Source organism: Procambarus clarkii, chromosome 38, assembly GCF_040958095.1.
Source record: "Procambarus clarkii isolate CNS0578487 chromosome 38, FALCON_Pclarkii_2.0, whole genome shotgun sequence".
NCBI classification, from domain to species: domain Eukaryota; kingdom Metazoa; phylum Arthropoda; class Malacostraca; order Decapoda; family Cambaridae; genus Procambarus; species Procambarus clarkii.
Window position 1 is genome coordinate 38,736,637 of NC_091187.1, and position 12,953 is coordinate 38,749,589.

General features: G+C 41.8%; 1 protein-coding gene across 1 annotated transcript; it reads right to left on the reverse strand.

The window, feature by feature from the left end:
• On the reverse strand, nt 1-327 carry LOC138372340 (peptidyl-prolyl cis-trans isomerase-like). Its single transcript, XM_069337621.1, has one exon. It carries the CDS (start codon nt 325-327, stop codon nt 1-3), a length of 327 nt encoding a protein of 108 aa, XP_069193722.1.
• Between the last annotated feature and the right edge of the window lie 12,626 nt (nt 328-12,953).

Below are 12,953 nucleotides of genomic sequence, written 5' to 3' on the forward strand. Positions count from 1 at the left end.
CTAGAGTGGCAGCACAACACCACAGTCCACCACAGTCACCTCCGTATTGTCACTCTGGTTGACTGCTGCCCTCACCACATCCAGGCCGCTCACCACATCACCGAAGACATATGACCACTGGACACCATCCTGGCGGTCCCTGGTGGTGATTCCGAACTGGGCACTCTTGGGATCCCCCGGCTCATACCAGGAGAACACAGCTCCTGCCCGGACTGACTCCCGGTACTGCCCCTGGAGGTCAGGCAGCAGTGGGGTTCCTCCCTCACCATCATTACTCTCGTAGTCTCCACCCTCCACCCACTCCCCCGGCTGACCCTTGCCCCACATCCCCAACAGTCTAGTGTTGCGGTAGGTGTGGCCCCGCTGGCCCGTACACAACAACACAAACTGTCTGGCCAGCGGAGTGTCAGGAGTCAGCCGGATGGTGACCCGCCCTCTTGTTGACCCCGGCCACCCGAGGTCAAGGAACGCCAGGGTGCAGGAGGGCTCCAGCACGCTCACAACCTCACTCTCCTGCAGAAAATGAAATAAATCATTCTGATAACTGTATAACAAAATGTTATCATATTAGTTATGATAACTCAGTAAATTAGTAATGTCAGTAAGACTAGTGGGTGTAATAAAGTAACCTGGAGGGTGTGGGCGTGGGCGGGCGTGGGCTGACGCAGGAGTGGGTGGAGGTACAGCTGTCCGTCTTGTAGAGATATCCTGGCGGAGCGGCGGCCATCTTGGTCTTCCTGGACGGCCAACACCCGGCCAGCCTCCACCAGCCTCTTGACGGGCTCCCTCATCCTGCGGAGGTCCTCAACCTGTGGACAGTGTCAGCCCCATTATCACCTGTGGTCAGTGTCAGCCCCATTATCACCTGTGGACAGTGTTAGCCCCATTACCACCTGTGGTCAGTGTCAGCCCCATTATCACCTGTGGTCAGTGTCAGCCTAATTATCACCTGTGGACAGTGTTAGCCCCATTACCACCTGTGGCCAGTGTCAGCCCCATTATCACCTGTGGTCAGTGTCAGCCCCATTATCACCTGTGGTCAGTGTCAGCCCCATTATCACCTGTGGACAGTGTCAGCCCCATTATCACCTGTGGACAGTGTCAGCCCCATTATCACCTGTGGACAGTGTCAGCCCCATTATCACCTGTGGTCAGTGTCAGCCCCATTATTATCTGTGGACAGTGTCAGCCCCATTATCACCTGTGGTCAGTGTCAGCCTCATTATAACCTGTGGTCAGTGCCAGCCCCATTATCACCTGTGGACAGTGTCAGCCCCATTATCACCTGTGGTCAGTGTCAGCCCCATTATCACCTGTGGACAGTGTCAGCCCCATTATCACCTGTGGTCAGTGTCAGCCTCATTATAACCTGTGGACAGTGTCAGCCCCATTATCACCTGTGGTCAGTGTCAGCCCCATTATCACCTGTGGACAGTGTCAGCCCCATTATCACCTGTGGTCAGTGTCAGCCCCCATTATCACCTGTGGACAGTGTCAGTCCCATTATCACCTGTGGACAGTGTCAGCCCCATTACCACCTGTGGTCAGTGTCAGCCCCATTACCACCTGTGGACAGTGTCAGCCCCATTATCACCTGCGGAGAGTGTCAGCCCCATTATCACCTGTGTTCAGTGTCAACTCCATTATCACTTGTGGACAGTGTCAGCCCCATTATCACCTGTGGTCAGTGTCAGCCCCATTATCACCTGTGGTCAGTGTCAGCCTCATTATCACCTGTGGACAGTGTCAGCCCCATTATCACCTGTGGTCAGTGTCAGCCCCATTATCACCTGTGTTCAGTGTCAGCCCCATTATCACCTGTGGACAGTGTCAGCCCCATTATCACCTGTGGTCAGTGTCAGCCCCATTATCACCTGTGGACAGTGTCAGCCCCATTATCACCTGTGGTCAGTGTCAGCCTCATTATAACCTGTGGTCAGTGCCAGCCCCATTATCACCTGTGGTCAGTGTCAGCCCCATTATCACCTGTGATCAGTGTCAGCCCCATTATCACATGTGGTCAGTGTCAGCCTCATTATAACCTGTGGACAGTGTCAGCCCCATTATCACCTGTGGTCAGTGTCAGCCCCATTATCACCTGTGGACAGTGTCAGTCCCATTATCACCTGTGGTCAGTGTCAGCCCCCATTATCACCTGTGGACAGTGTCAGCCCCATTATCACCTGTGGTCAGTGTCAGCCCCATTATCACCTGTGGACAGTGTCAGCCCCATTATCACCTGTGGTCAGTTTCAGCCCCATTATCACCTGTGGACAGTGTCAGACCCATTATCACCTGTGATCAGTGTCACCCCATTATCACCTGTGGACAGTGTCAACCCCATTATCACTTGTGGTCAGTGTCAGCCCCCATTATGCTGGACCTGTAGCTCCAGCCCCCCTCTACTGGCAGGGGTTTGGTGCTGGACCTGTAGCTCCAGCCCCCTCTACTGGCAGGGGGTTGGTGCTGGACCTGTAGCTCCAGCCCCCCTCTACTGGCATGAGGGATGGTGCTGGACATGTAGCTCCAGTCCCCCTCTACTAGCAGGGGGTTGGTGCTGGACCTGTAGCTCCAGCCACCCTCTACTGGCAGGGGGTTGGTGCTGGACCTGTAGCTCCAGCCCCCTTTTACTGGCAGGGGGTTGGTTCTGGACCTGTAGCTCCAGTCCCCTTCTACTGGCAGGGGGTTGGTGCTGGACCTGCAGCTCCAGCCCCCTCCACTAACAAGGGGTTGGTGCTGGACCTGTAGCTTCAGCCCCCCTCTACTGCCATGGGGTTGGTGCTGGACCTGAAGCTCCAGACCCACTCTACTGGCATGGGGTTGGTGCTGGACCTGAAGCTCCAGACCCCCTCTACTGGCATAGGAATGGTGCTGGACCTGTAGCTCCAGCCCCCCTCTACTGGCAGGGGGTTGGTGCTGGACCTGTAGCTCCAGCCCCCCTCTAATTGAAGGGGTTGGTGCTGGACCTGTAGGTCCATCCCCCCTCTCCTGGCAAGGGGTTGGTGCTGGACCTGTAGCTCCATCCCCCCTCTACTGGCAGGGGGTTGGTGCTGGACCTGTAGCTCCAGCCCCCCTCTACTGGCATGGGGTTGGTGCTGGATCTGTAGCTCCAGCCACCCTCTACTGGCAGGGGGGTTGGTTCTGGACCTGTAGCTCTAACCCCCCCCCTCATCTGGCAGGGGGTTGGTGCTGGACCTGTAGCTCCAGCCCCCCTCTACTGGCAGGGAGTTGGTGCTGAACCTGTAGCTCCCAACCCGTTCTCACACAAGACAGCACATATATGACTTAATGCTTAAAGTCAATATGTTGAATATGAATTAGTAAATATGTGATATATTCCCAGTTACTTTTTTTTCCAAGGCCCAAACTCTTCCTCACGTACCAACTTGCGTCTCACAGTACCGTCCGTCAACCTAGATAGCAGAATAGTCGTGATTGGTTCAATTATAAGGAAAATTGTACTTTTCAGGTCCCACATGGGTTGTGAAATTTACCTACTATTGTCCATGCTCTTAGAATATTATAGATCAGCTACTTCCTATTGAAGGTTCGTAGTTTTGTTTTGAGAAATATTAGTTGTTCTTAGTAAATTATAATAAGCACTAAAAATTATTACATAGAATAACAGTCCTTCACCAATCAATGTTATATACCATAGTTGGTGCTTTACAAATCTTTAAAGGATGTTTTGTAGGAACGCTAACAGAAAACGATGGTTCATTGGAATGTCTATGGGGTAAACTACTCTAAACAGGATGGTATTGTGTCTACTATACCAACTACAGGATCGGTATATTGTCCACTACCACCTGTTAGGTGAGTAAGGGGTGCAATACCACCCACAGGATGGGTATGAGGGTCACATCCACCCAGAGGATGAGTATGGGGATCACATCCACCCACAGGAAGGGTATGGGGTCCAATACCACCCACAGGATGAGTATGGCGTCCACTACAACCCACAGGATGGGTATGGGGCTCCAACCACCCATAGAATGGGTATGGGGCTCCAACCACCCATAAAATGGGTATGGGGTCCAATAACACCCACTGGATGTGTATATGGCGTCCATTGCCGCGCGTCGAGCTCGAAAACCGCAGCATTCATCTCAGAACCATGCCTATTTCACGCAGATTCCTTAATAAACGTTAAAGTTTTATATGTCACAAGAAAGATAGAAATATAAGCTTCATTCTAAATACCTTACCATGGGCATATTTAAATTTAAACCGAAGATACGTGTACTTTTATAATAGCCGAGCTCCGACCCCTGACAGATCGATCGACCGAGCAACTCTCTCTCAGAACAATGTTTATTTCACGTGAATTCGTTAGTAAACATATATGTTTTATATGTCTCAAGAAAGACAGACATATAAGCTTCACTTTAAACACTTTACTATAGACATATTTAAATTTCTAATGAAGATTATTGTATTTTAAAAATTACGGAGCTCCCACCCCGTACAGACTGAACGACAGAGCAACTCTCTCTCAGATCAATGTTTATTTCACGTAAATTCGTTAATAAACACAAATGTTTTATAAGTCTTAAGCAAGATAGAAATAAGAGCTTCATTTTAAATACATTACAATAGACATATTTATAGCTCAAGTGAAGATACATATGTTTTTATAGTAGCGCTCAGTAGCTTGTCGGGCATGGAGTGCAGACGCCTACGCACTTGCCGATATATTGTATAATTAACAAAGATACGCTAATAAAGCCTAAAATCTTATATGCCTCCAGAAAGACCGAAATATGAACATTATTATAATTGCACCAAATGAAATATATCATCTTCGAGAACAAAGATATATCAATTTTAAATTAAGTTTTGACTCTCTCTCGGGTGAGAGAGATGGGGCGACTCTCGCCCCATCTATTGGAGATTCTGTGCACTAAATACCCAAAGCTACTCAAACCCTCCTAGCATTATTTAAGTAATGAAGTAATATGGTATATTTACTCACTATAATGTGGGTGCTGAATGCAGAACATGAGAAAACATATATTTACTCCAAACTAATATAATTTCATTATGAAATAAGTAGCATCAAAGGAAGTCGATGGTCCAAGCAGCAATGTTGTGGAGCGACTTATCCAAGATATATCGTAGTTTGGAAAGTGTTTGTTGGCATATCCAGTTGTCGCACTTCTCTGCTCAAATTATCACAAATTTAAATTATAATGTTAACAAGTAGAATACGTATTTTTAATAAAATCTAACATAACTAGCCAGAAAACATTTAACATTAATTAAAAAATATATGTTTGGAAGTTAAATCGACTTCATAGGACAATGGTTTTGTTATATATACTCGTTATTCGTTGACATGCGTTCGCTACTTAAACTACCATGTACTGTACTTATGTAAAATCTCCCATGTCTCTTCGCTCATCTCACCGAACCCTACAGGCTCTGTGATATATTGTTTAATTAATTGAGATTCACAAATAAAGCTAATAATTGTATATGTTATCAAAAAGGCAGAGCTTAGTTTAGTTCATTTATTATGCACTCCATACATATCCTATGGACGATAGTGGAGTGTTACAGAGGCACATAATGGGCTCAGGGAATGAGCCCCACAATTCATATAACCAAGCAAGTTATAATCTTGATAAGCTAGTTACAAAAGTCAATACACATTGTCACATCAACAATGGGCTCGAGACCGACCACAAGTACAGTTTATAATTTAAGCAACTGACATATATGGAGGGCTAGTGTCACAATTGATATGTTTATCCTACACATAACCCCCTCTTCCCCATCCAATGGGCAGGGGTGGATAGGTTCCAATCACGTTTTTTTTTGCGTTTTATTCAGAGATTAGGTCTTATTAGGTGAGGAAAGATATTCATATTTTAAAGAAGGTTTCTTGGCTCTCCATTTGTAACAAACTTACACATTGATGGAAAATATACAACCTTTTGAATATCAATATTAGTTTGATCTAGATATTGTAATTAACGAAAGTATTTATGTCATCAGAAAGGTAGAAATATAGGATACATTTAAAGTCCTTTGTCATAAATATAACTGAAGTGAAAACGAAGATATATGCGTTTTGATAGTTACTTGATGGCTTGCTCTGAGAGTGTGAAGCCCTGAACACCAGCTAATAAATTGTATAATTAGTTTCCATATATTTTAATTAATCTTAAAAATCTATATGTCAGAAGAAAGGAAGATGTAGTCGTTAATGTGACAACATTTAAAAATATATATCTCTTAAGTTAAATAAATAATACCACCTTATCGCCGGTGTCCGGACACATGAAAATTACCTAGGTATCAGTATCCAGCCAGGCGGGGATCACAGGCTGCACAATACTGATAAATTATATAATGCACTACTTGTGGTCGATCTCGAACCCATTTATGATTTGACGACTTATAGTGAATTTTGTAACTAGCTCATTAAGATTGTATCTTGCTTAGCTAAATGAATTGTGGGGTTCGGTCCATTCATTTTCTTTCTTTATTATGCACCCCATAATACCCATCCTGTGGGCGGTGGTGTAAAGGATTACAGAGGCACATAATCGGTTCAGGAACTGAACCCTCTAGTTCGTTTAGCTAAGCAAATAACAATCTTTTGACGCTAGTTACAAAATTATTAATGTACACATACTTATGCATACATGTACATATACATACGTATACATATATAAATACACATACATATTTAATCACCCACACAAATACACACATCAGTAATTTTTTGTGTCACAAGTGATTCAACAAGAGGCTCACAACAGTCACTATACAAGGCACTTTACATCTATGAGGAGTCGCACAGTTACTAGTCTTGCTCCACACCCACCCAACTGGGCGCCAGCTTTACAGTCATGTGCTCCACACCCACCCAACTGGGCGGCAGCTTTACAGTTACCTGGTGTTATTCTTCACCTATATCTTTTTCTGGTTAATCCCTATTTACATTATGCAGTTCAGGTTTCGTCGCCGTACTATAGTTTTTAGTTTAGTTAATTTATCACATAATGGGTTCAGGGACTGAACACACAATTTATTTATCTAAGCAAGTTACAATCTTGAGGAGCTAGCCACAAAATTCATAACACATCGTCACATCAACAACATGTGTTCGAGATCGACCACAAGTACAGTTTCTAAATTAAGCAAATGCTATATGTGGAGAGCTAGTGTCACAATTGATATGTTTGTCCTGCACATTTCCACAGTAGTTTGCTTGGGTTTGCTTGGGTACATAGACAAGAGACTGAACTTCAGCACCCACATACAACACATAAAGGGATGCTCTGAGAGAGAGAGAGAGAGGGAGAGTAAAAATATCCACTGAGGTCTGATTAAGTCCTTTTGGGGACCTTAATCATTAGGACGTTCAATGATTAACGCAAAGTGAGGCGTATTCAGATGGTATATTGACAACATTCAGCATATCTCATAATGACCTAGTAGTACTTGGTGCACAAATATCTTTTCCAAAGGAATCACAAAACATAATTAAACACAACTGTACCGTACAGTGTTATATATTTATTTCAGTTTGAACAATTTTTAACATTAAAGGATAAATCCTTTAATTGGTTGAAATTGGTTTTAATATTCGAAATCTAATTTGTTGGTGTTAAATAATATAAGGTTCAAATTTATTAAGATACATACTTTAAAAACTATTTCTATTTGAAATTTAAATAACATTAAAAGAGTACAGAATATAACAAATACCGACTATATAAAAGACCTGATAGTTGCAGCACTTAATTATGCTATTGTAACACATTGAAAGTAATAACATTATTTGATTCAGCAAAGCATTTGGTAAGGTTATAATAATAATAATAATAATAATAATAATAATAATAATAATGTATTAATTAAGTATTTTAAATTATAATTTACAACTTGCTAGCGCACAAGAAACAAATCCACGAATCATCATTACATTCTGTAACACCTACACATGATCCATGGTGCCAAATATTGCAACGTTCACAGCATACCATCAGCTTCAAATCATTTAGCTTTCTGTAAATGCAGTACACTTCCATCGAGCATGACCGGATGATTCGTTTTCTTCTCAGTGTCTGAGCTGCAGGGAATGAGATGAGACACTTTCCTTTAAAGTTCTCTTGAAGATGTTGTCTCATTCTGCATATCATACGAGGTTCACCGGATCTACACCACTTGCAAGTGATGCAGCAAACGCCACAGCATATACCCCACTCATACTTGAGTCCTTGTGTCTGCTGACATTCATTATATTGCATATCAGCTTATCATCCTGGCAATTAGCAAGAGCATACAAGATAACTTCAGTAGATTTGGATGGTAATTTATGCCTGGTGTCGTATATGTTAATTTGTCCAGTTACTCCAATGTTGAAAACGGTGGCCCAGTGACAACCATCAACTTGGATAATTTGAATAAATTCACCAATTGTAACTGGCCAGGAGAGGTCCCGCTACAACGCTGGGTCATGAAGGCCTTCTAGGCTTGGCACAGTTTGTTTGATGAGGTCACATGCAGATTTTATATGAAGGTCAGAGAGCTGTACATTTGTTCCAATGTTCATTATCTCGTCATTTGTTAAATAATTTAACATTGTCGAATGTGAAGCACTGTTATCACTCTCCTTATTGTTGCATTGGTGTGAGGAGTGGCAGTGATTGGTTCAGTTTATTTTTTTTTTTAAATAGGGACATAAATTTGTACTGCAGATACCAGTACAGTTGCACCGTTTCTTTATATATTTTATACTTGGGTTAGCAAGGCGAGACGCTTCTCTTAACGTGATACTGTTGGTATCAAATAGAAATAGTTTTTAAAGTATGTATCTTAATAAATTTGAACCTTATATTATCAACATCAACATATTATATTATTTAACATCAACAAATTAGATTTCGAATGTTAAAACCAATTTCAACCAATTAAAGGATTTATCCTTTTTAAAGGATTTAATTAAAGGATTTGACACAAAAATCAGTATGAAAATTAGCTCGGCTGAGGATATTGAAAAACTTCAAGCTGATATTAATAAAGTTTTCGACTGGGCATCAGAAAATAACATGATGTTTAACAGTGATAAATTCCAGGTACTCAGGTACGGTAAAAATGAGGACCTTAAACATAATACAGAGTACAAAACACAATCAAATGTACCCATAGTAGGAAAACAGCATGTAAAGGATTTGGGAATAATAATGTCTGACGACCTAACGTTTAAGGAGCATAACCAAGCAAATATTGCGACAGCCAGAAAAATGATAGGATAGATTACGAGAACTTACGAGAATTACGAGAACTTTCATCATCAGCAAGTTCTAGAGCTCTTCGACGAAGACGTGTAGATGTGCATGTTTCAATTATTTGCTGTTTGATTTCTTTGTCAACATCAGCAAACTCACAATGGGCTGTGTGGTATTGATCCACAGTTTCATTAGAGAGTTGTTTTGCTCTCCTGAAATGCATAATTTCCATTGCTGTATTTTGCCTTGGTTTGAAATGTTCAGTTAATTTGGCTTTGGCAATGTCATAATCTTTGGCACCACCAGTGTCTTTCAGTGTGTCAAAGATGTCACAAACTCTATCACCTGCATAATGAAGTAGAAAGGCACACTTTCTTTCAGCACTTTTGATGTCAGAAACTATCAACAAATTTTCAAACCTTTTAAGCCATTTGGTCCACCTCTGTGACAGGTTTGTCTGGTCACAGTCAGGACCAAATGCAGGAAACTGAGGTATATTTGCCATTTTTTACTGTATAAAAGTAAACTTATCGCTTAAAATGTTCCTCAGAATACTAAACACTTACTGCACTGTATATGTTAGTTAAGAATTCACTGTTTGTCCTGCTCAAGGTAAGAAGTGCTATGAGTGTGGAAAACTAGGTCATTTTGGTGCTATGTGTCGGTCCGCACTCAAGAAACCACAGTCAGTGAATAAAAGCACTGTACGAGGATCAGGTCATAGGGGTCGAGGTGATAAACACAATATTGCACCTCATATCCAAAATGTTAATAATGTACAAGACAACATTTCATTACAACCAGTCTCAGATGACAGTGAATGTGATTACATTTATGGAGTACAATCAATCACAGAATGGAATATATATTTTTAACATTGAAATCCTTTGTGGTAAAGATTAAGTTGTTTAAATTCTTTGTGTGCTTAATTAATGTTAAATGTATGCAATATCTCTTGATATGTTAATAACTTATTTTGTGTCAATAACTTTGCTTTGTGCTACAAGCATGGTAGACTTAAGATCTAGGAAAGTGGTGTATGACCTATCAGTATGCAGGGTGAGGAATGTGGTAATACAGTGATGTACACTCTTTCCATGCGTAAAGCCATATATCTGGGGAGACAACATATTAATAATTTTGTAAAGGAGACGGTTGAGAACCATCCTCTCAAGACACTTATAGAGACAACTAGTGAGGGAGATTGGGCGAAAAGCACTCGGCTGGTGAGGTTTAGGAATGGGAATAATAACACTGTTGGTCCATGACTTAGGAAGCTCCCCAGTTACATAGCTCATATTATACAATTGAAGAAAGGTATTCCCTGGAACTAGCAGAAGCATATGCAGTATGCCGTCAGTAACTCCATCCTCCCCGGGTGATGTAGCTTTGCCTTTATGTAGAGCAGAATCTAGTTCGTATTCAGTAAAAGCATGTCACAGTCATCCTCTTGATGAAGCATGAAGTCAAGGAGCCTTGCCCTATCAGTATATCTATCATTTAATTCATTCTGCGAGGGTAGAGGAAGACTGTCAAAGCTGGAAGTCGTGGCCCAAGCACCAACAAGCTCATTTGCTCTGTGCAGAGGATTAGGGTACGAGATCTCTGCAGCATTTTTCCCTTTGATCTTGTTGATATCCTTCCATGCCCGACTTAGTGGCGTGTGAGAATTGAGACCACGGACAAAAGTTTCCCAGTCTGTCTGCCTCAGCTCCACCATACGTTCCCTGGCCTTAGCCAGAGCCGCTTGAAAGAGCCGAAGCATTTCAGCAGTGCGGGTCCTTCTACAAGCTAGTCCAATTATTCTGGCAGTGCGTTTTAGTGTCTGCAATTTAGAATCATTATAATAAGCATAAGTGCTATGACCAGTGTAATTTGGGTTACGTGGCCTGGACGATGGATCAAGTGATTCTATAAACTGGTTGATAGTACCTGTGAGCTCATTGTTAAAATCTTCAACTGATGAAGGCTCAGATGACTGCACCATTCTGACACATGAGCAACAAGATTGTCTCGTTGATCGATGGGCACAGCCAGCCTCTTCCGCTTGAACACTCCACCAGGGAGGATAGAACTGCCAATGCTTACAGTGGCTAATATGGCCAGATGATCAGACGCCATAACTGGCACTATTGACGAGGCGCACACGGTGTGGGAGACGTTGAAACCGAGACATAGATCAAGAATACCTCCGTAGATATGCGTCGGTTCAAGGTCACCCACAATCTGTGCATCATCGTGACTACCTAATAGTGACACTAGTTGCCGTTACGATTACTGAACTGCGAATTACCAATATTCCTATGTCTAGCGTTATAATCACCTTTAATGATGGTAGGCTCAGTCTGAATACAGACAGGAATCTCAGCATAATTAAAGTTACAAGGAGTCGATTATTTAGTACATAGTTGTTTTTCTCTTAAACTGGATGATAGAGGGGGAGTCTTTAACGTGATTGGGAATACATACATACATACATACATACATACATACATACATACATACATACATACATACATACATACATACATACATACATACATATATACATACATACATGCATGCGTACATCCATTCATACATACATACATACATACATACATACATACATACATACATACATACATACATACATGCATGCATGCATGCATACATACATACATACATACATACATACATACATACATACATACATACATACATGCGTATATAAATACATGTGTATATACATGCGTATATAAATACATACATACATACATTACATACATACATACATACATACATACATACATGCATGCGTACATACATACATCCATCCATCTATCCATACATACATACATACATACATACATGCATACATACATACATACATACATACATACATACATACATACATACATACATACATACATGCATGCGTACATACATCCATCCATCTATCCATTCATTCATTCATTCATACATACATACATACATACATACATACATACATACATACATACATGCATGCATGCATACATACATACATACATACATACATACATACATACATACATACATGCATACATACATGCATGCATGCGTACATACATCCATCCATTCATACATGCATACATACATACATACATACATACATACATACATACATACATACATACATACATACATACATACATACACGTCCAGCCAGCATATAGCTATTTCGGGACAAAATCCAATACAGTTTATATTGGTGAAACGCCACTGTGATGAGGAGTTGAAATATCACAGGAACTGTAGGTTAATGTGTGACATAAGTGAGGTTAGATGAGGCATCTACAAGCATCAGCTAGAGGCTGATGGAGTGTTGTGGGGGCTGGTGGTACTATGCCCAGATGTTGGAGGGTGGATTTGACTCTCCCAATCCCCCCCCACACATTGACCGCAGTACGTCTAAGGTTACTTTCCACTCTCGCTTACCAAGGGTATAACCCCCGCCCCCCCCCCAACACACACACATGCATCAGATACTTAACTTACAATATTTATGATTTACCAATTTATGTTACTACACTGACTGTCAATTTCACAATATTGTATAAACTTTGATGAATCGCTCGTCTATGGGTCATCCAATAATGTTAGCAGACTTCTAGATGTTACCACTGCTAGGTTTAGGCTCAGCTACAAGTACCTCTGGAAGTTTGTAACATCTGATGATGTAGATTT

Bases quoted from the DNA above. Each gene is read 5' to 3' on its own strand.
- LOC138372340 (XM_069337621.1), bottom strand. From the start codon at position 327: ATGTGGGGCAAGGGTCAGCCGGGGGAGTGGGTGGAGGGTGGAGACTAC.